We start from the raw sequence: 21,898 nt of genomic DNA, 5'->3' as shown, positions 1-21,898 counted from the left end.
GCAGGCGGCGTCATGGCTGCCCGTGGTTTTTTCAGGCGCGCGTGTCGATGTTTCTTCTTAGTGATGCTGCTACTGCTGCTGCTGCCTGAAGAACCATGCTTGGGACGATAGAATAGGAAAATGCTTCACTTCCAGCAGATTTTGCGCGCAGTAAGGTTTTTTGGTGTGTGTAGTGCTTGATGCTTGGTGCTTGAATGTTGCTTTCGTTGTGAAGATGCATTGCATTACATTATGATTTTTTTTCTCGCATGCATGTATATGTGACGCATGATGTTTTTAACGCGTTTTCGCCCAGGTTGTTGATCAGTCTAGTCGTCTGTCTGCTTGTTTGTTTGTCTGTCTGTACGCTCCCCTCCCATATTGTGTTAACTATGGCAGAAAGAAAGAAGAAGAAGAAGAAGAAGCCAACAAGAATCAGCGTCGTCATCGTCGTCATCGTCATCAAGCACACCGTCTCAACTCTTCCTCGACCATTCATTCACACGTGCTCGATCGAGCGTGAGGTGCCTAATGCAACAACACGCTCACCCTCCCTATTTTCGCGTTTTCGCATCCCCATCCCCATCAAACATCAAACAACACCCAACTCACCCAACCATATCCGCACTAGCAGCTCCACCTTCACCCTTCGACCCTTCCGCCTCCCACGCCCCCCGAAACAGCTCCGCCAGCCGCGCCCCCTCGGCCTCGTCCCGCACCCGCTGCACCAGGAACGCGCGCACATCGGCCCAGAATTCGGCCGTCGTGGGCACGGCTGCCCCAGTCGGTGCGGCCGTCGTTGAGCTGCTCACGGGCTCTTCTCCGATCTGCCCCGCTGCGGGTGGGATCCCGGCCGCTGCTGCTGCTGCGCTGGGGATGTCGGCTGGTGGCGGAGAGGAGGCGGCTGGAGTGCCTGGAGTGCTTGCACCGCTCACTGCGTTCGCCCCGCTCGCCCCTCCCCCAATAACCATAACCTGGAACTCCAACGCGACCTTATCAGCACTACTCGCATCAACGCCCGCGCCCCCCTCCAGCAGCACGTCGCGCAGCGACTTGGAGTCCGGGACGGGCTTGCGGGCGCGCAGCAGCTTGACGCGGGCGGGCGAGGCCAGGCCCGTCTGCGTCGCGTAGTGCGTCTTTAGGTCGTGGATGCTGGTGCTGAGGGGCGCGGTGGGGAGCGTGATGGCTGGTGTGGCGGCGCTGGGGCGCGTCGGCTTCAGCGTTATGGAGAGCGTTGCTGGGAGGGTCGTTGGGGGTGGGTTGGGGGCTGTGCTGCTGGCGTCTGCGGTGCTGCTACTGGTGTTGGTGGGAGTGGTTTTGCGCTTTTTGGGGTTGGCGGCTTTGGGCAGGATCGTCTGTTGGTGGGAGGAGGGTAGGTTAGTTGGTTGTTTGGTGGGGGATTTGGGGTTAGCACGTACGGCCGGCTGCGGGGGGTAGGATTTCGCGTCTACGATGTGGTCGCTGGAGAGGCGCTGGGGGCGCGAGTCCAGCGCTGTGAGGAATTGCTTTGCAAAGGCGAGCTCGGCCATTGTGGGATTGTGTTCAGACGAAGGTGTGAAGTCTAGGTGGCTGAGCACTTGGAATGGCGTTGAAGCTGTGTGAGACAGACGACGGCCACCGCGGGGACCAGGAACCTGCTCCAGCTCTCACCGCCCACGACACCGACCGCAGCGCACTAGACCCTATTGGGGCGCAGCGGGCCAAAATTTCCCAAGCGAAAAGAAAGTTGCTACAAGCTTCAGCCAGCGGCGCAACGAACAAACAAGCCTACTCTCTCTCTCTTAATTCTCTCTCCCCTCCACAGATCCCGACAGAAATCCGCAATCATGGGTGTCGGTCGCCGCATGAAGAAGCAGGGCCCGCCCCCGCCGCTCGACGAATCCCTCGTCACGCGCAAGCGCAAGAACCTCGACGAGGCCGCGCCCGCCCCCGCCGCTGCCACTGGCAAGCCGAAGAAGCGCAGGACGTCCGAGGAGGCCGCGCCCGTGAAGCCGGCCAAGGCTTCCAAGAAGCAAAAGAAGGAGGAGCAACAAGAAGTCCCAGTCAAGGCCGCGAAGAAGGCCACCAAGGGAACCTTTGCCAATGGCAAGGCGTCGCAGAAGGAGGTCGCCAAGGCTAGTGCTAAGGGCGGAAAGAAGGCTGTGCCGCCGGTTGAAGAGGAGGACGAAGATATGTGGGAGAGCGACGCGGAGGACTCCGAGGCCGACGTCGTGGACGAGTTTGATCTGGGCGGTGACGACGAGTCGATGCCCGACGACGAATTCTTGGACGACGGCGAGGATGTTGTCGACTCGGACGAGGAGGTCATGCGCAAGGGCATGTGGTCCGAGGACGAGGACGACGACGCAGAGGAGGAGCTCACGGCCGCCAACATCGAGGGTCTGTCGCGGAGGCTCGACATGGAGAGGGCGCGGGAAGAGGCCGAGGCGCAGGCCGAACTGGAGGAGGCCGCAATCCAGACGAACATTGCCGGTGACCGGCCCAAGATTCTCGCCGACTCGGACGACGAGGACGAGGGCGCTGCGAGCAGGCTGGCGCCCGATCTCCAGCTGTTGCGCACGCGCATCACCGACACGATTCGCGTGCTCAACGACTTTTCGAACCTGGCGGAAGAGGGCCGGTCGAGGGCCGAGTACACCGCTCAGGTTCTCAAGGACATTTGCGCATACTACGGATACTCGCCCTTCCTGGCGGAGAAGCTGTGGAACCTGTTCCCGCCCTCGGAGGCCTTTGCCTTCTTCGAAGCCAACGAGACGCCCCGTCCCCTGGTCATCCGCACAAACACGCTGCGCACGCATCGTCGCCAGCTCGCCCAGTCGCTCATCAACCGCGGCGTAACCCTCGAGCCCGTGGGCAAGTGGTCCAAGGTCGGTCTGCAGGTCTTCGAGTCGCAGGTCCCCATCGGTGCCACGCCCGAGTACCTCGCCGGCCACTATATTCTTCAGGCCGCGTCGTCGTTCCTGCCCGTCATGGCGCTGGCCCCGCAGGAGCACGAGCGCGTGCTCGATATGGCCTCGGCCCCCGGTGGTAAGACGACGCACATTGCGGCGCTGATGAAGAACACGGGTTGCATCTTTGCCAACGATGCCAACAAGGCGCGTGCCAAGGGTCTGATCGGTAACATTCACCGTCTGGGCGTCAAGAACACGATTGTCTGCAACTACGACGCCATGGAGTTCCCGCGGGTCATTGGCGGTTTCGACAGAGTGCTGCTCGACGCTCCCTGCTCCGGCACCGGCGTCATCGCCAAGGACGCGTCGGTCAAGACGAACAAGACGGAGAAGGACTTTATGCGGCTGCCGCACCTGCAGAAGCAGCTGCTGCTGCACGCGATCGACTCGGTCGACCACGCGTCCAAGACGGGCGGCTACATCGTGTACTCGACGTGCTCGGTGACGACGGACGAGAACGAGCGCGTGGTGCAGTACGCGCTGGACAAGCGGCCGAACGTAAAGCTGGTCAGCACGGGGCTGACATTCGGCAAAGAAGGCTTCACAAGCATCGCGGGCCGCCAGTTCCACCCCTCGCTCAAGGAGACGCGCCGGTACTACCCGCACGCCTACAACGTCGACGGCTTCTTCGTCGCTAAGTTCAAGAAGACGGGCCCCACGCCCGCCAACGCCGTCAACGCGTCCAACTCGAGCGCCAAGGCCGTGCCCATCAGATCCGCGGCCGCCGACGTCGAGAACTTTGCTGATAAGACCCCGATTGCGACGGAGGATGAGGCGGACGATGCCGCGGACGACGACTTTGGCGGCTGGGACGACGAGGAGGACCAGAAGCTTATTGAGCGCGCCCGCAAGTCGCAGCTGCGCCGCAAGGGCAAGGACCCGCGCGCCGTGCCGCCGCCGAAGACCAAGGCCGCCGCTGCTGGTGCTAAGGACATGACTGCCGGTGCATCCAGCACCACCACCACGACAACTTCTCCCTCAGCGAAATCGGACAAGAAGAAAAACAAGATCCACAGCACAACCGATAGCTCAAAGACCGCAGTAGCAGAGATCCCTGTCGCTGACGAAGCGGCTGCGGTTGCGGCTGCGGAGCACAAACAACAGAAACGCGAAAAGGCTGCCGAAGTGGCGGGGAAGCGCCAGCGTGAGGAGCGGACGTCGAAGAAGCTGGAGGAGAGGGTCGAGGGTGCCCGCAAGGACGAGGTCCAGTTGGCGAAGGAGGGGAAGAAGGATAGGGCCAGTCCGAAGGCGGCGAAGTCTTCGCCTGCTGCTGCGAAGGAGGTGGGGAAGAAGGAGGGGAGGAAGGAGGGGAAGGAGAAGAGGACGAAGAGGAAGTCGGGTTAGTGTGGGTATTTGGAGGATTTGGGAGGGTGGGGTTTGGGGTGGGTTGGGGGTAGGATAGGTAAAAAAGAGAAAGGAATTATATGTATGTTTTGCTTGGTTGTTTGGTTGGCTTTTTGACTTGTTTGGCTGGTTTGGTTGTATGGAGTGCGGGTTGTGTGTGCGTATGTGGGAGGGAGTATGTGTACGTGGGGGTATAGACACTAGTGGGTATAGAAAGATATAAGTATAGGTATGGTATGGTATGGTATGGTATACTTGATAAAAGCAATGGCATGTAGCTCTTTAACTACTCCCAAGGAGCTATAGGTATATAGGATAACTCGTGCTTCTCACGCTCTATCCAAGGGTTCTAGCGGCCCTGAAACATCGCTCTTAAGATAGTAAATCTTATACTACTATTATGACCAATTAGCTTTCTCTTTTCTGTCAGATTCTGCCGAAGTAGGTAAGCGGAAAAAGATAGTTAGAATAGCTAGAATATATAATTAAGCTATCTTGAGCTAAGATAAAAGTACGTTAAGTATGTACTCGAGTTTCACACCCGTTACCACCGGACTTGCAATTTCAACACACATTGTCAGTTGCACTTCTCCCTATTTTCTTCCCCTAGCTTACGCCTTTTACGAACCAACCAACTAGCTAACCAAGCATGCACAGCTACAACTCGGACCGCCCATCCAAGCGCAACTCGTCGAAAGTAACGACGCCATCGCCGTTCCTGTCGTGCCTGTAGTACACACACATACAGCATCAGCAGCAGCGCAGCACGACTAAGCAGCAAAACGCAGCAGCAAGGTCAACAAAACGCCAACGCACCTCCTAAACCAGTCAACATAAACCGGATCATCGACGGCGACGCCCATGTACAGCGTGTACTGGCGCAGGGTAAGCTCGGCAGTATCGGCGGCAGTGGCGCGGTCGAAAGCTGCGCGGTCGTAGGAGGGGCGCTTGCGGCAGCCTAGAGGAGGGTGGGGGGCGTTAGTGATGGTGGGGTTTCAGTAAGGTAGGGACTCAGAGGGACAGGGGAAATCATGGACAGAGCTAGTTATACGCACCGCCGTCGCAGTTGGCGCAGAAGATGTTGCACGGCCCGACGCCGCAGCAGGGCGTTGCGCGCGTGCCGTCAAAGCACCGTTTGTGCCCTGCGCCGCCTTCGGGGTAGCAGTACTCGACTGCTGCTGTGGCGGTGGGGAGGAGGGTGGCGACGAGAGCGAGGATGGTGCCGGGGTGCATCGTGGGCGGGGATTTTGTTTCTTTAATAAGAGAGCAAGGAAGAATGGATGGTTGAAACAATCAATCAGTGAGTGTTGAAGGAGGAGTCGGGAAGTTGGCTGACGTGCTTGCGCCTTGCTTGCCTCGACGACGCGCTTTTTATATCCCATTCTTCCCCCAACCACCTGTGCAGGAATGACTGAGGCCCTGCTTGCGTGGCTAAGCGTCTCGGTGTTGTTGGTGATGCGCGTTTTGCTGGTAGCGAGAGGAGGGACAGGTTTTGGTGACAGGGGACGCTGCACTGTTAGATTAAGAGTGCGTTTATGTTGCAGGGCTCGTGTAGTACAAGTGGGAAAATATCTCATGATAGAATGGCGGTGTGTTGGGGTTGGTTACTGCGTGCTGGGAGTATTATATCTATTATATAATTTGGTCTAATAATAGGAGTGCTTTTTACTCTAATAGTGTAGTCTTGCAGGCTATGCGTTGGATTTTACAGGGCTTACTTACCTAGTAGGTAGTTCATAGCACACCTTCCAGTTAGTAGTAGGTAGCCAATAATCAATTGATAACCTAACTCACCGCTCGTCAATTACTATCTAACTATCTTCCAAGCCCTCCCTTGTATCAGCAAGAAAATAGGCTCTTGCATCCGTACACTCCTAGGCCAACTACCTAAACTGCTAAGACTTTTGGCGCTGTTACGCACCTACTCCTACCTTCTCTACCGACCTGTTGCTACACAAGGCCCGCAGTAGAATAGGGAGTGAAGGTTACACTTCTAGGCCTAGTTGAACATTCGTGATACTCGACGATGGCTCTAGATTAGTAAAGAGAAAGCCCCTAAGAGACCGGATAACGTAGTAGGAGATAATAGCTAAGTAACGGTCGGATATAAGTATTCTAGACATGTACGTGTGGGACTTGCATATTAACGACGTGGTATTGTAATGCCCGCACTCCCGTCTCCCTTATTTTAACTATCTTCCATCACTATTATTAAAGCAAGCACATCTAATATACTCCTCTCTACTAAAACCCAATATGCGCCTTTCTATTGTATTCTCACTGCTTACTATACTCCCCTCTATCGCTATAGCCGATGGCCCCGGATATTTGTATACCCCTATTTCGACTATATGTACACCCCCCCCTCCCCCCCACTGCCGCCTGCCTAATTAGGTAAAGCGCTCGGTAGAAAGTTAACTTTGCAACGTATCTCGTAATAATACTACGCGCCCGCGTACCCACCTACAACTATAGCCTATAACTATAATTATACCAGCAGCTCTACTCGCGAAGAAACCTTACCGTAATACTACTAGTACCCGTAGAGGAGGGCGCGGGAGCGCTCGCGCACGCGAAAAAGCAACGTTTATAGTATATAATAACTTAAATAACTACGGGCTCCCCGCTTACCGCGCTGTAATAGTAAGGTTAGAGATATAAAATAATTTAGCTAATTTTTAGCGTAAAATAAGGGGTACTAGTTGCTGTTCCCCGCTAGCGCGTCCTCGCGCGGCGTCGCGCGAGCAGGTTGCGCCGAAGACAACTTTCTACCAGGTCCTTATTCTTACCCGATTAGGCAAGCGGTTGTGGAGGGGTGTACAGTACATGTAGTCGAAATGGTGGTGTACAAATATCCGGGGCCATAGCCGATTACTACAGACCAGCAGGCACCGTAAGCGGATCACCATTTATACCTCCAAGGCCCCCATTCAGATGCAATGACGGCACACCTAGAGCCCCTTGCTGTGGCTACGGGGGCTGCAACGTACTCTGTTGCAATTGCGACGGCGGTAAGTACGCTGTTTGTTTTTGCCCATTCCATCATATTCTATCTGTCCTCGTCTCCTGCTTTTAGTATCTCTAAGAAGAAAATAATTGCTCTGTAGGCTGTAGGCTGCAGGCACCGTACGTATATCGCTCAACAGATTTACCCTTTTATGCCTGTCCTAGCAGACGTCGAATGTGAATGCCGATGCCTTTGAACGCGCCAAAGGCCTCGACACTGGTGACCTTACCCTGCGCCGGTACACAGGTTACGTGGGTGTCTCCATTGACGATCCTATATACGTCGATTGGTTCAACAAGTAGGTACTGAGTGCTTGAAAGCACAGTGACATGAGCTGGTCAGAAGTACGGACACGACAAGAATGGTGATGGAGTCATCACAATCGACGAGGTTCACCTGCAGGACGATGGTGCGGAGGTGTAAGGCTTGTACAGTTGTTCACAGATATTTCTTGGCTGAAATGGCTGGAGTGATTGGTCATGCCATGAAGTAATTTCTCATAGGGACGGAGTGCTATTGATTATATTGTATCCGGGGATCACAGATCTAGTGGGAGATCGAATGCTTGTGACAGTTCTAAACCATCATACAGGGCTCTTCAAGCCCCAGTATAGGCCGACAAGCCCCGATTCGCGTTTTCGACTTTGTGGTACTTCCGCGGCCCCTCACCCTGTACGACGCCACCACTGCCAGCTAAGAAGTGTCACCGTTGACAAATTATCGCGGTGCCACTAGTAACTACCAAGAAGTACCCCGCTCGCGAGGTGACATGATGTACAACCAGTGATCAAGTAAAGCGGAGTTTCAAGGAATATATATCAAGCCCGACGAAGGAAGCATATCGGTTAAGCTCCTCTTCAGCGCCCTTGCTTATTCCTTACCTTACTGAACCTCACAATGCAACTCTCAACCATACTCAACACGCTCCTCGCCGCCCGCATAGCCGCAGAGTGCTGTCCAAGTCCATGGCGAGGACCGGGCGTTTCCCCGACGTGCAGTGACGGGTCGAGGCCCGACCACGACGGGTGCTGTGCCTACGGCAGCTGTCGCTACCGATTCAACTGCTGCGGATGCAGTGGAGGCAAGTGAGCTCCTAGCGCGATTTCCTCTTCACTGTGCCCACGCAACCACGCACTTGCTTACACGCCTCCTCAAAAAGGCTGCCGCTACTACGCTTCCACGCTCAACAGGCTCTCCCTTTCGCTACTGCTTTCCTCCAACCCTAGTCTGCATGCAGACGACTACTCCGCCCAGATTGTCCGCCTGCTTCATGCCCGCGAGCTTACTCTGCTCCGCTACACGCAGCTCATGGGTGTGCCTGCCGACGACCCTGTCTACGTGGACTGGTTCAACAGGTGAGTGACTACGCGTTTAGATATATATGCTGCTACAAGCTCTAGTATTGAGTCGCGTAGGCACGATAGAAATGGCGATGGAGTCATTACGGCCGACGAACTTTCCCTGGACGAGCTGGAGTTGTGAGACGTGGTTTAGGTTACTTAAACATGAAGCCACGGCTGCATTCTTGGGATGCTGAGTGTGGCCTATGGCGGGAGGCGATACTGCATCTTTCGTTGGCGAAACCGTTGACTTGACTTGATCATTTGGAAGTAAAATGAAAATTTAAAGAGGACCAACTACACCCACATGCTCGCTAAATCTCCTAACTCTGTACGTACAGTCATCCACTACATATCTCCAACCTCCACGTACATACACCACAGTAAAATAGCACATCCAGCTCACGAACTGCAAACCACAAACCCAATTATTCCTAAGCGTATGTATGTATAGACAGCATCCAGCATCCAGCAGCCAACACCACGCACAAGCGAGCAAGCAAGCGAGCGAGCGAGCGAGTGAGCAAGCCAGCCAGCCAGCCATGTAAAAAAGATCAAACGAAAGAGCGCCGTGCAAGACCTATATATATAGAGAAGAGCCAGAGCGGCGCCAACGACAGAAAAAAAGGAGAGAACGCCGTCCCCTGAAAGAGAGACGAACGAGCGAGTATATAATAAAGGCAGGCGTGAACAAACGGGTGCATCGAAACGCGCTGGCCTCCCCACCGACACCACCACCATCACCACCTCCTCCTCATTCTCGTCTTCTTCTCCCTTCAATCTCCACATCTCCGCCCCTATCACAGAAGCCTACACCAACTCGCCCTCGGCCCGTGCCCCCCGCGCCCTCACACTCTCCTCCCCCCCATCCTCCTCCCTCTTCCCCCACGACGCGTTCCTGCCCTGGGGCGCCGGCTCCAGCATCGGCTGCTGCTGCTGCTGCTGCTGCTGCTGCTGCGCGCCCTGCTCCGGCCGACAAAGCGGCAACTGGGCGTTCTCATCGGCGGCCCTCACGCCCTCCAACACGCTCTTAACGCTTTGCACAAACGGGGCGTTCGCCGCCATCTGGCTCGCATCCCAGAGCATGACGCCGGCAAAACTCGGGAAGCGCGCCGAGAACTCCAGCACGGGGCGCAGGCGGTCGGGCGACAGATAGCCGCTGCCAGCAGCCGTGCTGCTCGCGGGCACGCCAACCAGGACCTTTGCGTTGGGGCGCGCGCCGGCGATACGCCGCGCCCAGTCGTCCCACGTGTGCATGTTGAAGTTCCACTGCTCGGCGGCGCCCGGGACGAAGGAATTGACGCCGCAGTAGTTGTTGTAGAACTGGACGAAGACGGCGTCGACGCGGGAGCCGCCGTCGAGGAAGTCCTTGTCTGCGTAGTCGGGGTAGGGGCACTGCGGCGCGGCGGTTAGGAAGCGCCGTTTGCCGTCGGGCTGCGTGTCCATGAGCCGCCGCAGCTCGTCCGCAAAGGGCTTCATGTTGCTGGTTGCGGATTCGAAGTCTAGGTCGAAGCCGTCGATTGCGGCTGTGCTGAAGGGCCGGAGTGATGTTGTGTATGGGCTGCTGAGTGGCCCGAAGGTTTGCCATAGCATGCGTGCTGCGAGCTGTGCGGCGCTGGGTGAGCTGAAGCCGCCTTGGGTGTAGGTGGCTCCGCCTAAGGAGAGGAGAATGGTTTTGTTGTAGGTGTTTTGGCAGACGTGGATGTCGTTGCTGGGGCGGGGTTAGTTGTGCTGTGGTTTGATGGGACGAGTGATGACTAAAGGGAGACGGAGACGAAGAGAGATGGTTGACTTGATGGAATGGAAAAAAAGTGCTGCTATTTTCTCACTTGTTTTGCGAGCACACTTACGCTATGTCCGGACAGTTCATCGTGTTAGTCCCCGGGAAGACATTGCAACCTTGGTTCGCAAAGTTCATCTGCGGCAGGCCGTTCTGGTCCGAGATGACAGTGACAAACGCCAACGGGATGACCTAGCGCTCTACGTTACTCAAACCTTCCAACATCCACAATGGCTGCAGTACTTACGTCTATCTCCGGGTAGTCTGCGATGATGTCCATCAGTCTTTGATCCAATACAACAATAAACAGAGTTCCCTGACTTACTCTTGCAGTAGTACCCAAGTCTCTGCTGCGCTTCCGGGCCAGAGCCCTGGCCGTGTGAGTTCTGACCTACGCCACTATCAGCAAACCCCAATAGCAAGACAGGAGCAGCACGGTTGAGCACGCACCCCAATACACGACGACATTAGTTTTGGCATTAGGATCGAAGCCAGCATAGGCGCCGCGAAACGCCCCCAGCGCCAGCATGGCCGAGGCAATCTTCGGCAGCGTAAACATATCTCTTTAGCGGTTTGGTAGCGGCCGAAAAGGTATGGTATAGTACTGTAGGGATCCACTGGCAGCGAGAAGAAAAGAGCACACACGGTTTGCAACGAAACGGCCACGCACGGCCCAGACCTTTATACCTGCTGAGTCGGCAGTCCAGGGCGCGTGTGGAGCCCGCCAAGGTGGCAAGCTACCCACTCGTCGTGCTCACCTCCGCAACGGCAAGCAGGGCAACCACGATGGAGCGAGCGAGCCTGTGCGTGGTAGCACGCTGCGCGTCACACCTCGCGTCTCCTCTCTTTTTCTCTCTCTGCATGCTCGTCATCGTCTTCGAGGCGTGCAACGCTTACCGAAGCCCAGAGAGAAAGAGAGAGGGATTGGTCCGTCCACCGCTTAGGCGCGTGATCCGCCACTGCTGCTGCTCTGGTGTTTGAGGAATGCTGGCGCGCTGGATCAGGCTGGGCGTGTTCGACGCTGCCCAGCCCAAGTGACGCGGAACCAATATTCCTGTCCGCGGCGAATCGTCATTGCCGGCGTGGTGTTTCACGCCGTCTATGCGTCGACTCCAAGCTCAGAGGGAAGGAGGCGTAAGAGCATGAGTAGAATCCGCTTCAATCGATCCGATGCGTCTGGACAAGATACTAGCTCGCCAGGACGCAGCATTGTCGACTCTCGCGCCGGACAAGACAGCCGCGCGAATGGAATGGGGGGCCTCGTCTCAAAGCAAAAAAGAATCCAGAGGTAACTAGAGCAGGCGCCTCGCGATCAGGAAGTTCCTGGGCAGCGGAGCTAGGCCCAAATGGAGGCCTGTCAGACGCGGCGGCCCGCGGCGTACGCGACCCGCGTACCAGGCACTGGGTGCGCAAGACAAAGCCGCCGCATTCGGCACAACTGCAGCCACCGACACTGTGGTCCTCCGGCATTGAGGCCCGCGGCGGCGCGCGTCATGTGAAGCTCTGTCCTAAGGCAGGAGGCTATAACGGTTGAGAAAGAAAGACACCAAACCTCACTGCGCTAGCGACGCGGCGAATGAACCGCGCCAACCTACCTTGCACGCCCAAGGCAATCTAGACAATGCCCTCCGCCATGTTGCACAATGCCTTCCGCCAACTCCTCTAGAACAGTGAATCGAGAAACTCACCATCAAGGCCAAAACCCACGCACGCATGACCTTGCCGCTCTGACCAGAACCAGACAAAGGATCAATGCCAAAGTCTCAGGCACCCACGCATAAAGCAGCTCCCCCTTCCGCAGCCCACCTCCCGGCCCTACGCCTGCAGCAGCAGCAAAGTCAGCAAAAGCCTTGCGCCACCAACGCCATCGCAGCGTCGCCTGCAAGGAGCCGACTGCAAGTGCTCCGCTGCATGCAGGCAGCCGCATATCCATGGCTGGCAGTGTGACAAGCAGGCCGTGGCACCAGCGACGCCGACCGCGCACGTGGGTTACACGGCTGCAGGCAGTTGCGGCGGTCGAGGAGCCGCCGGCGCCTGTCTGTGTGCTGCGCGTACGCGTCACATGCGGACCAAGCCGACGGATCGAGCTCCGCTGTGCTACGGTGTCCTGGCATTAGCTCATAGCAAGCAGGCGTTAACCATCCGCTATCAACCGAGGAAGCTGGTCGATGTACTAGAGCTCTTGTCGGGCGTTGCGGCGTGCCGTGCCCCGTATGTGTAGACACTGGCTACTGACTGTCTACCTGCCTACGCAAGGCTGTTCGAGTACCTGGTCTTGTATACGTACTTAGTGTAGGTATGTATGTATGTATGTATGTATGTAGGCAAGGCCTGCACCGCACAGCATAGTCGAGACGGAGCCGCCTCTCACTTGCAGGCCTGACCTGACCTGACCAGGCAGGCAAGACAGGCACGCGACCAGACCTCGCTCGCCCTAGGCAGAGAGCCCTTGCAGAGCAAGAAGAAAGGAAGAAGGCCTAATCCGTTTCCCTGCTCAGAGTCAGTCAAGCAACGAGTGCGTGCGTGCGTGCATGCATGCGTGATCCAGTACTCCGTAAACTAGCCACCACGCCATGGATAGCACCCAGGGTCACAGCTCACCGACAACGGCGACAAAGCCATGTCTATCGACTGTTGTCCGAATAAGCAGCAGCGGCGAAGTTCAGCCGGAAATGAAGGGACCCTCGGTTGGCCTCGCAGCTGAAGCCCAGGGTCCCCGGCCTGCCGGCCGAGCTAGTGTACACTATGTATACATATGTAGGTAGGCACACACACACACCGGCCGCCCTGCCGCGATAAAGCGAAGCGGTGCGGGGAGGCGTGATATCAGCGGCGCACTCCTACCTACTCCTACTCCTACCTACAGCGAAGACGCCAATGCTCCATCACCTATCACCTAGTACTCGTAGACCAGCGACGATCTCGCACGAAAAAGACAGTCGCACTATAGTTATCGGTAGATCCTGACTGTTTACCAATATCAATTTATCTGCAGCCACAAAAAAATCCAACTAGATCAATTGCCTTGCCAGCAAGCACGTACATTTCGCGCGAGACACAAGCAGCCGTACCCCGCGACTCACTGCGCCGGGGTCTCAATGCCCGTGTAGTGTACGCGTACCCAAAGTCCGCCGGCGGCCGTCGCGCCCTTAAAAACTCCCAGAACAGAAAAAAAAAAAAATAAAATAAATAAATAAAATAAAATAAAATAAACAAAACGCCCTAGTATCAGACTCCACAGTATGTGCCGGGTATCTCGTCATAATGCACAAACGCAATCGCCTTGCCCTTCCGGCAAAATCGCCTTTAACTGCGGCGACATCACCGCAGCTCCGGCGCCACTGCCGCCGCAATATCGCGGTCGATCGGCTCCGCCGCCGTGTCCTGAGCCTCGTCCGAGTCGTCCTCGTGGTCCTCGACTGGGGGCCTGCCGTCCCAGAGGCGGACCCACCAGGCCGGGGGGTCGAGGGGGCGGATGCCGTTGTTGAGAGGCGGGAAGACGTCATTGAAGAAGTACCACACTGCCGCATCTCATTAGCGCACGTTCTTCAGATCCACTCCGCTCGCCGCGCGGCTGGGATAACGTGACTTACCGTGCCCAACGACAATGCCGCACATTTCGTCCTTGGGGACGGCGCCGTGCAGCACGATGCTGAACAGCGCGAGCACCCACGGCAGGTACGGGGCCTTGAAGATGAAGAGGCCGAGGAAGCTGAGGTTCGTGTCGGGGTTCTTGCGGCTCCAGATGTAGACGAGGGTGCTGTTGAGGGCGGAGCCGAGGAAGGCCATGGAGAAGACGGGTGCAATGCACAGCAGGACGGCGGAGGCGTAGAAGAGGAGCCAGGAGAAGTGGGCGGGGGAGCGGCCGTAGCCTTCCTCGAGGAGGCGCGAGTAGCGCTGCAGGAAGAAGACGTGGAAGAGGAGGTCGAGGCTGAGGGGCCCGAAATAGAAGAACGTCGACAGAATGCGCCAGTACTGTGGTTGCGGTCAGTGGCTTTGTCTTGTCTTGTCTTGTCTTTGGCTCGCGCTCGCGAGCCATGCGATCAGCCTGCGTACCTGGTGCTTGTAGAAGACGGAGCGGAAGCTGTAGAACAGCTGGAATGGTGTGATGACATGACACTGGACGAGGACGCTCGCGACAACGGTCAGAGTCGTCCACCAGCGCGTGCACACGGGCATCTCATAGAACCACTGCTCGAGCGGAAGCTGGCCCATCATGCCGTCACCACCGCCGAGCATGGCCGCCATGATGATGATAGCAGTGGAGCGAAGGCGAGAAGAAGGATGGGATGTGGCGGATAGAAGGGCGGCGCGGCGAGGAGCGAGGATATAGGGAGCGACAAAGGCGGGAAAGGTGGAGGAGAGTGATTGGGGAGGGTTAACTGTTACGTTGCCCCATTGCCCGCGGCGCCAAGCCGCTAAGATAAGGCTGCGGCTTCGGGGGGCATTGAAGCACGACCGAAACCGTCAACACACAACACAACTCCACTAGTAGGTACTAGCTGGCATCGCGCGCGCTGCAACAACAACCCATGCTCTCCAATTAGCCAGACGCGACTACCGTCACCACGACAATTAATCCTCACACACACACTCTCTCTCTCTCTCCACTTATGACAAGCACCAAGCAACGCGGGCGCCCCGCCGGCTCCACGAACAAGAACCGCAAATCCATCGGCTCCTCAGCCGCAACACCGCGCGGCAAGGGCGCAAAGACGCAGAAGCGTCTGTCGGGAGTAGAACGTAAGGCCACCACAAGCGGCGCAGCGCCGAGGGCGAGAGGACGTGGACGCAGACGCAGCGTCGCGTGAGAGCGTCGTAAGAATGCGCCTAGCGCGTCGCACGCCTCACGCCCTCTGCGCGCACGCGCACGCGCTCCGAAAGCACATCCAGAAAGAACGAACGAGAGAAAGAAGGCTAACTTCACGCGCACGCGCCCTCTTAGCCGGCGACCCCCTCCCCCTCGGCCGCAAGAAGCCGCGCTACAAGCCCGGCACCCTCGCCCTGCGCGAGATCAAAAAGTACCAAAAAAGCACCGACCTGCTGCTATTGAAGCTGCCATTTTCGCGCCTCGTAAGCCGCACCAATCCCACCATTTCCAATTCCACAAACTCCGAACCCGCCCACGAAGCGCGCACTAACTCCCCACGCTCAGGTCCGCGAAATCGCCCTCTCAATGACGGCCACGGGCGAGCCCATGCGCTGGCAATCGCAAGCCATCCAAGCGATCCAGGAAGCCGCCGAGGCCTTCCTCGTCCACCTCTTCGAAGACACGAATCTCTGCGCCATCCACGCCAAGCGCGTCACTATTATGCAGAAGGATATTCAGCTTGCGAGGCGCATTCGCGGCGCTTGGGGAGGATTGGGTTGATGCGCGGGGGCGGGATGGTGGGGACGGGATGGGGGGTGGAGGGCGGGGACTCGGGGACTTGGGGACTTGGGGAGGGTTGGGGAGGTAGGTTGGGGAGGCAGGGCGGGGAAGTTTGAAGGAGCCGAGTGTGCGGGGCGCGGTATGGGTTAAGCCACCAGTGCAGAGGACGGCGGCGTTTTTTGCGTTTAGGGGGCTTTTGTAATGACGGTGAGTGCGTTGCGTTGCGTTGCGATGCCAGGCCGAGGGATATCGGACTCGGGATATCGGACTCCGGAACAGGAAGTGCGAGTCTCGCGCTCCAGCCAGGCAGTCGGACGTCGTGTTGTGTGGGTGGGTTGGCGGGATTAAGGCCGGGATTGAGGGAGGGGCTTCCTGTTCTCGTTCTCATTCTCGTTCTTGTTCTTGTTCTTGCTATGGGATACGACACGTGCAGCTGCTGCGCGCGTCTAACGCTCTCACCTATGTATTTCTCCGGGCAAAGCGAGGCGTTACTACGGGGTTGAACGATTGATTACTTGTCTACGGTATTAGTGGTGGTGCAGAGGGCGAGGTGCGGGTGAGGTGAAGTGAAGTGAGGTGAAGTGAGAGGCGGACTATTGAGAGTAGGTCGTGTGCCTCTCTCCTCTCTCTCTCCTTCTCTCACACTCCATACACCCACCAAACCACACCACAACGACATCTGCCCTCGCTCTTTCCTTCCGGCCCCCTCTCCACCAAACCCATCGTCTATGCATGTAGAAGCATCGTCTAGAAGCCACAGCTGCCGTGGCGCACTACCTCTAACAAGCCCGTATACAAACAAGTAAAGCAAACGACCTCTTCTCTAAGCATTCAATCCCTTCCTTCCTACCAGATGGCTAAGCAGAGAGCTATACAACACGACACAGCAGCGACGCCAAACCACAGAACATAGAGTAGCATAGTGCACAGCACCACAGCTTATCTATCTACGTAACTCAGCATCCCTGCTTACTTTATATACATACACACCCCTTTGCTTCATCTAATATACTTCCCGTAATAACCACGCAGCAGCCAACCAACCAACCAATCAACCAAGCAAGCAAGCCCAGCCCCCATCCCCGTCCCAAACGTAGGAGGACCATCTCAAGCAAGCAAGTAAGCAAGCAGACAACAAGAATGCAATCAAAAAAGGACACAGCGCGAAGCAATACCACCCAAGCGACGCAGAAAAAGAAGAAGAAGAAGAAGAAGAAGAAGAAGAACAAGAAAAGAGCAAAAGAGACGAAAAGAAACGTAAAAAGAAGAGAAACGCCGCCACTCCGTCCCGTCCTATCCCAGCCTACCTAGTCCGTTTAATCCACCACTCCCAAAAGAAGCCAGAGATCCGTGCCCCGTCCATATATACCTACCTACCCACCCAGACCAAACTGTTTGTTCGGCGCGCCCACCTCCGCACCACGACAGGGAAGGCGGAAGGAGGGAGAGAGCGCGCCCGTCTTTTCCTGTCATCGTACCTCGTGTTCGTCATCATAAAAGCAAGCAAGCAAGTGCAGCGCAGCCCTAAACGCCTCGGCCATGCAACCACCCAGTCAGCCAGCTAACCAGCTAACCAGCTAGCACACCAGCCACCTAGTTCGACCCCCTCAGCTTCTCAACAAAGCGCTTGCTGTCCGGGCTCGTCGACGGCGAAGTGAATATGTCTTCGCCGGAAACACTGCCCTTGCGCGCCGGGGTAGCACCGTGAGCAGCGGCCGAGCTCCTGCGCCTAGGGCCCGCAATCCTGCTCGTCGGGGTCTTGACCTCGGCCCGCTCCTCCGGCGCATCAGAGACGCTGTTCGGGCGGCCCATGCCGGGCAGGTGCGCCAGCGGAGACGAGACGTACGGCGAGCCGGTTTGGCCCTGCGCGGCCGCACCTCCAGCAGTCGCCGAAGCGGGCTGCGGGATCGACGAGCGCGTGCGGTAGCTGTCCTCGCTGAAGCGACCGCGGGTCGGACGCGGCCGGTCCGTCGCCCGTGGGCTCGGCGGCGGCAGCGGCGCGTGGTCCGGGATCGTCTGCAGCGGCGCGAGGCCGCGGGGGGGCCCTTCGCGCGGCCCTGCGCCTGCGCCGGGCAGGTTCGACAGCCCCGCGTACGACTGCACCTTTTCGACGGAGCGGCCGCGGCCGAGGCGAGGACGCTCCACGCGCGTGAGCTTGGGCTGCGCCGGGGCGGGCGCCGTCACCGTGACCGAGACCGGCGCTGCCGACGCGGGGACGGGGATCGAGGTGCGGGGCTGCGAGGGGGCGGCCGTGGTGGTGTTGCTGCTGCTCGTGGGGATGGACGAGGGGGCCGGGATGCGCGACGGCGCGGCGGCTGCGGCGCGTGGCACGCTGTTGGGCATGCCCATGCCGGGGAGGTGCGACAGGGGCGCTGTCGCAACTTCAACCTCAACTTCGGGCGCCGGCGTGGAGGCCGGGGATGAGCTCTCGACGTCACGCTTCTTGTTCGGAATGCCCATTCCGGGCAGGCGCTCGACGACAGGCGACGTTAGGCTGTCCTCCCTAGACCGTTTGCGGTTGTGAATCGGCCTGAGCGGCTGCGTGAAATCCACATTTGGCCGGATGTGCGTCGGCGGGACACGGCGAGATTGGGGAACAGTAGCGATATGATCCCGATAGCTGGGAGGCTGGGTGAACGTCACTGGCGGCTCCAGCGCCTCCTCGGTCGGAAGTTCTGAAGCGGGTGCGGTGGGAACTTCGACGGTGCCGGCGGCGGGGGTTTCGGCCGAAACTTCGGCGGGAATTTCTGCGGAATCGGAAGCAACCTGCTCTGCAACGTCCGCGGTTGGTTCGACGGCGGGCTCGACGGCGGTTTCGACGTCGACTTCGGTGGAGGCTATCACGGGGAATTTGGCAGAGATTTCCAGAGGATCTTGGGCAGGCGCGTCGATGACGATTTCACCAGGAACCTCTACCGCTGGTTCCGCGGGGGCCACCTCCATGTGTACGACAACTGGCGACGGTGGAGTCTCCACGACAGGCTCAGAAGACTCGACGGGAGCCGTTTCGGTGGGTTCTGCAGCAGCAACGGGCTTCTCAGGCTCCACGGTGGATGGCTGCTGCTCCTTCGCTTCGATTTCCTTGGATCTTGGGTGCTTGGGCTTTCCCTTTCCCCTCAACGACCTCCTCTTTCTCCATTGGAGGAACAAAACAATGGAGCCAGCGGCAACGGGAAGCGACAGGGCAAAAGCCCTCCGGGAGAAGAGCTTTAGCACCTGCTGCTGGATGGATATGACCCTGCTTGAAGAAGCCTGCGATTCGTGAGCTGACTGTTTGTGCTCCGAAGAAGCGGGATAGAGCTGACCATGGTGGGCGAGTCTCTCAAAGACACGGGTTGACGATTGGTAGATGGTGGTCCGCCACAGCTTGCGAGTAAGTATGTTGGCGGTGTGGCGGGACGGGGGAGCGGAAGGACACGGGGTGGTGGAGGAAGCGCAGCGCGTCGTAGCAACGGCACTTAAATAAAGCGCGTGGCACCGTTAATGGGCAGAAAATTGAGTCACCATGTGACGCAGGAAAAGTTGATCCGTGTTTACAAACGTGCCGTTGACGGGGCGTTCATCGGCTGCCTGAGGGGCTTATTGACGTGTTCGCATATCCATCTGGGGCTACCCCAGTTGATCACCAGCCCTACCTTATCCAATATCACGAGCGGACGCAGAGGCTGGGAGCGGAAGCTGAGGCGGCGTCTGACATTGATGAGGGACCCTGAAGACCCTGATATTCAAGAATTGCTACCCCGTGGAGTCTCTTTGGCTCAGCGGGAAGCATTGCGCAGGACGGCCTGTCGCGGCCGTCCGTAATCCGGTTTGTGTGCCTTGTTTCTTGATCGATCGCTTGGACATGCATCGATCCGTGCTTCTAGCGGCGAGCATGGACGCGGGCGTTGGGAGCGAATGGCGTATGATGCGGCATTCTCTGCACGCCGAAAAAGAGTGGGCTGACGGTTGTCTGATCAATTGGCCCGCAGCATTCGGCTCGGAGAGAGCGGGAGTGCCGTTGAGGGTTGAAACACGCGGAGGAGAACGGTGTAGAGAAGTGAAAGAGCGGTATCGAGCCGCATCAGGCGAGCAAAAAGTCGAGAGCCAATCAAATCTCGTCCGCCGGGGCCTCCTGGAGCCGTCAACGTCACGTGCCCTCTCCTCGCAACTAGTGCCGATTCGGTAGGTGCAGCAACATCAAAGCCCGTCGTCTGGTGATGGCTGCCGCTGCTGCAGTGCGCGTAGGAGCCTTGCCATACGGCCTTGCCGGCTGGTGTTTTGGTTGGATCATCGAAGCACCTACAGTACAAGTATGACTCCGTCGGCACTCGCATCTCGTCCCTACTGTAGCACGCCCGATGTATACATAAACTCAAACAGCCGACTCGGCAAGCTGCATCTACCCGTACTGCGTTTGCTCGATGCGTTTCAGCTTCTGAAACGCAACAAGATCCGATCGCGGCATGTATCATGTCTCCAGCGTCCGCGGCCAATGGATGCCAGCCCTCATGGTTCGGCGAAACCTCAAAGCCGGCTTCTGACCGCCGACAACCTCCACTGCGCGTTTGCTATCGCATGCCCCCGCCCTCCCTCCTGCACGCCATTGTACTCTGAACCCGATGCCCACCTGCAAGGAGCTCAGGCGCAGTATGACAGCCTACCCGGTGGGGAATTGCGAGAGCGCCGCTTTGTATGACCGCATCGCTTGGTACGGGGCAGCAGTTGAGCGGGCCTGCGGGGAGGCTAGCCACAGCATGGTAAGACTGCTGCCATCAGTTTCAGATTGTTGCTTCTCTTTCAGTCATTCATTCCTCCGCTTCTCGTAATCCATCCGGATGCTGCTGAGACATGTTAGCCATCACCAACTAACTAACTCAAGCGGACCGTCACCGTCCTGCCAAGGACTTTTGGAGTCTAAACGCGTACGGGTGGGTTAATCGCAACCTAGCATGTCTGCCAAGCTCTCACAAGCTGCCCGTCTTATTGTTTCCATGGGCGGAACCTTGGCGCCAATCCGGATTGGGTTGTCGTCTTTCAAGACATCGACTCGAGACAAACAGCACTCACGTGACGTGTGAACAGGCAACAATGACGAGGATCGAGAGGCATCTGAATACATCACAATCCGTTCGCCACACCTATTTTTGCTTTTAGGCAGCATTCTGGTGTGACTGTCGGCACCTACCGGACGTTGCAGGCCAAAGCGTGCGTCGATCACGTGGCATATAGTTTTCGACGCGCGCTTCCTCAGAATCTCAAAACACCATTCCGCCCGCCTTCCTTCCCTCACTACCCACCGACATCCGAACACCACAACGTAATCTCATCTTTCAAACTTCAGATAGCCGGTCGCATCGAGCCACCGAATCCGATCCCCGAGTTACATTACTACAAACGATCATCATGCCCGGCGGCAAAGGTACCAAACTTCACGGCTTCACGGATCTCGGGAATATCGCTAACGCGTCGATTTTGTCGCGTTTACAGGCAAATCTGGTGGCAAGACGGGTGGCAAGGGCGACTCCACCGTCAAAACATCCAAGTCGCACTCGGCCAAGGCCGGTCTTCAGGTAAGGCTGCCTGCGCACCCCACGTCTCAACGCGTCACGTCATAATGGTTGTTGGTCTTGCCATATGTCCGACGCGCACATTTGGCGGTGGAGCGAGCATCTAACATTTTCGTCGCCAGTTCCCCTGCGGTCGTATAAAGCGTCACCTCCGTAACATCACGCGCCAAAAGACGCGCATCGGCGCCAAGGCTTCGATTTACCTGACCGCCGTCCTCGAATACCTCACCGCCGAAGTGCTCGAGCTGGCCGGCAACGCAGCAAAGGATCTCAAGGTCAAGCGTATCACGCCACGCCACTTGCAGCTGGCCATCCGCGGAGACGAGGAACTGGACACGCTCATCCGGGCCACGATTGCTTTTGGCGGTGTCTTGCCGCACATCAACCGCGCGCTCCTGCTCAAGGTCGAGCAACGGAAGGGCAAAAAGGCCGGTGAGGTTTAATCGTGGGTTGCGTGGGGGCAATATTTTTTCTTGGATGTGGAGTGATGCAAAACAATGGCATAATACCCGGCCCGGGGAAGGAAATGGGCCATGACGCACGGCTTTGGAGGCGCAAGCACGGTTTCAACGGCAAG

The 21,898-nt window shown here is 57.5% G+C and overlaps 10 protein-coding genes across 10 annotated transcripts; 4 read left to right on the top strand and 6 right to left on the bottom strand.

The window, feature by feature from the left end:
- Positions 1 to 221: 221 nt before the first annotated feature.
- K452DRAFT_317686 (uncharacterized protein) lies at positions 222 to 1,568 on the bottom strand. Its single transcript, XM_033544091.1, has 2 exons — positions 1,398 to 1,568; positions 222 to 1,334 (listed from the first exon to the last, which is right to left on the bottom strand). Exons 1-2 carry the CDS (start codon positions 1,506 to 1,508, stop codon positions 588 to 590), a joined length of 858 nt encoding a protein of 285 aa, XP_033398475.1. The 5' UTR covers positions 1,509 to 1,568; the 3' UTR covers positions 222 to 587.
- Positions 1,569 to 1,805: 237 nt separating this feature from the next.
- On the top strand, positions 1,806 to 3,821 carry K452DRAFT_202569 (uncharacterized protein; the record flags this gene model as incomplete). Its single annotated transcript, XM_033536058.1, has 2 exons — positions 1,806 to 1,964; positions 2,070 to 3,821. Coding segments are annotated over 2 exons (1,911 nt in total), but the record flags the coding sequence as incomplete, so codon positions are not given.
- Positions 3,822 to 4,296: 475 nt separating this feature from the next.
- On the bottom strand, positions 4,297 to 4,681 carry K452DRAFT_10377 (uncharacterized protein). Its single transcript, XM_033534939.1, has one exon. It carries the CDS (start codon positions 4,546 to 4,548, stop codon positions 4,351 to 4,353), a length of 198 nt encoding a protein of 65 aa, XP_033398473.1. The 5' UTR covers positions 4,549 to 4,681; the 3' UTR covers positions 4,297 to 4,350.
- A 250-nt stretch (positions 4,682 to 4,931) lies between these two features.
- Positions 4,932 to 5,507, bottom strand: K452DRAFT_297296 (uncharacterized protein; the record flags this gene model as incomplete). Its single annotated transcript, XM_033542009.1, has 3 exons — positions 4,932 to 5,001; positions 5,091 to 5,232; positions 5,330 to 5,507. The coding sequence occupies 3 exons, from the start codon at positions 5,505 to 5,507 to the stop codon at positions 4,932 to 4,934; spliced, it is 390 nt and encodes a 129-aa protein (XP_033398472.1).
- Positions 5,508 to 7,213: 1,706 nt separating this feature from the next.
- Positions 7,214 to 8,763, top strand: K452DRAFT_297295 (uncharacterized protein; the record flags this gene model as incomplete). Its single annotated transcript, XM_033542008.1, has 4 exons — positions 7,214 to 7,285; positions 7,449 to 7,579; positions 8,472 to 8,636; positions 8,697 to 8,763. 4 exons carry the CDS (start codon positions 7,214 to 7,216, stop codon positions 8,761 to 8,763), a joined length of 435 nt encoding a protein of 144 aa, XP_033398471.1.
- A 281-nt stretch (positions 8,764 to 9,044) lies between these two features.
- On the bottom strand, positions 9,045 to 10,960 carry K452DRAFT_317684 (glycoside hydrolase family 18 protein; the record flags this gene model as incomplete). The annotated part of the gene is made up of 5 exons (XM_033544090.1): positions 9,045 to 10,332; positions 10,472 to 10,593; positions 10,649 to 10,665; positions 10,727 to 10,792; positions 10,852 to 10,960. The coding sequence occupies 5 exons, from the start codon at positions 10,958 to 10,960 to the stop codon at positions 9,432 to 9,434; spliced, it is 1,215 nt and encodes a 404-aa protein (XP_033398470.1). The 3' UTR covers positions 9,045 to 9,431.
- Positions 10,961 to 11,005: 45 nt separating this feature from the next.
- On the top strand, positions 11,006 to 11,869 carry K452DRAFT_286388 (uncharacterized protein). The gene has a single exon (XM_033540283.1). It carries the CDS (start codon positions 11,188 to 11,190, stop codon positions 11,380 to 11,382), a length of 195 nt encoding a protein of 64 aa, XP_033398469.1. The 5' UTR covers positions 11,006 to 11,187; the 3' UTR covers positions 11,383 to 11,869.
- Positions 11,870 to 13,254: 1,385 nt separating this feature from the next.
- Positions 13,255 to 14,687, bottom strand: K452DRAFT_286386 (uncharacterized protein). Its single transcript, XM_033540282.1, has 3 exons — positions 14,458 to 14,687; positions 13,995 to 14,376; positions 13,255 to 13,922 (listed from the first exon to the last, which is right to left on the bottom strand). Exons 1-3 carry the CDS (start codon positions 14,647 to 14,649, stop codon positions 13,723 to 13,725), a joined length of 774 nt encoding a protein of 257 aa, XP_033398468.1. The 5' UTR covers positions 14,650 to 14,687; the 3' UTR covers positions 13,255 to 13,722.
- A 327-nt stretch (positions 14,688 to 15,014) lies between these two features.
- Positions 15,015 to 15,772, top strand: K452DRAFT_326043 (uncharacterized protein; the record flags this gene model as incomplete). Its single annotated transcript, XM_033544822.1, has 3 exons — positions 15,015 to 15,144; positions 15,347 to 15,474; positions 15,557 to 15,772. The coding sequence occupies 3 exons, from the start codon at positions 15,015 to 15,017 to the stop codon at positions 15,770 to 15,772; spliced, it is 474 nt and encodes a 157-aa protein (XP_033398467.1).
- Positions 15,773 to 17,224: 1,452 nt separating this feature from the next.
- K452DRAFT_10333 (uncharacterized protein) lies at positions 17,225 to 19,293 on the bottom strand. The gene is made up of 2 exons (XM_033534934.1): positions 19,078 to 19,293; positions 17,225 to 19,024 (listed from the first exon to the last, which is right to left on the bottom strand). The coding sequence occupies exons 1-2, from the start codon at positions 19,078 to 19,080 to the stop codon at positions 17,366 to 17,368; spliced, it is 1,662 nt and encodes a 553-aa protein (XP_033398466.1). The 5' UTR covers positions 19,081 to 19,293; the 3' UTR covers positions 17,225 to 17,365.
- Positions 19,294 to 21,898: the final 2,605 nt, after the last annotated feature.

This window comes from Aplosporella prunicola, assembly GCF_010093885.1.
Source record: "Aplosporella prunicola CBS 121167 unplaced genomic scaffold K452scaffold_10, whole genome shotgun sequence".
Lineage (NCBI taxonomy): Eukaryota > Fungi > Ascomycota > Dothideomycetes > Botryosphaeriales > Aplosporellaceae > Aplosporella > Aplosporella prunicola.
This window is presented reverse-complemented; position numbering and strand designations above follow the sequence as displayed.

What these genes read in the sequence shown, in the direction of transcription:
- K452DRAFT_317686 (XM_033544091.1), bottom strand. Translation starts at nt 1,508, where the DNA reads ATGGCCGAGCTCGCCTTTGCAAAGCAATTCCTCACAGCGCTGGACTCG. An exon ending in CCTACCCCCCGCAGCCGGCC is followed by an intron (nt 1,335 to 1,397) that starts GTACGTGCTAAC and finishes TCCCACCAACAG; the next exon opens with ACGATCCTGCCCAAAGCCGC.
- K452DRAFT_286388 (XM_033540283.1), top strand. Translation starts at nt 11,188, where the DNA reads ATGGAGCGAGCGAGCCTGTGCGTGGTAGCACGCTGCGCGTCACACCTC.
- K452DRAFT_10377 (XM_033534939.1), bottom strand. Translation starts at nt 4,548, where the DNA reads ATGCCATTGCTTTTATCAAGTATACCATACCATACCATACCATACCTA.
- K452DRAFT_286386 (XM_033540282.1), bottom strand. Translation starts at nt 14,649, where the DNA reads ATGGCGGCCATGCTCGGCGGTGGTGACGGCATGATGGGCCAGCTTCCG. An exon ending in CCGTCTTCTACAAGCACCAG is followed by an intron (nt 14,377 to 14,457) that starts GTACGCAGGCTG and finishes CCGCAACCACAG; the next exon opens with TACTGGCGCATTCTGTCGAC. An exon ending in CGGCATTGTCGTTGGGCACG is followed by an intron (nt 13,923 to 13,994) that starts GTAAGTCACGTT and finishes GAGATGCGGCAG; the next exon opens with TGTGGTACTTCTTCAATGAC.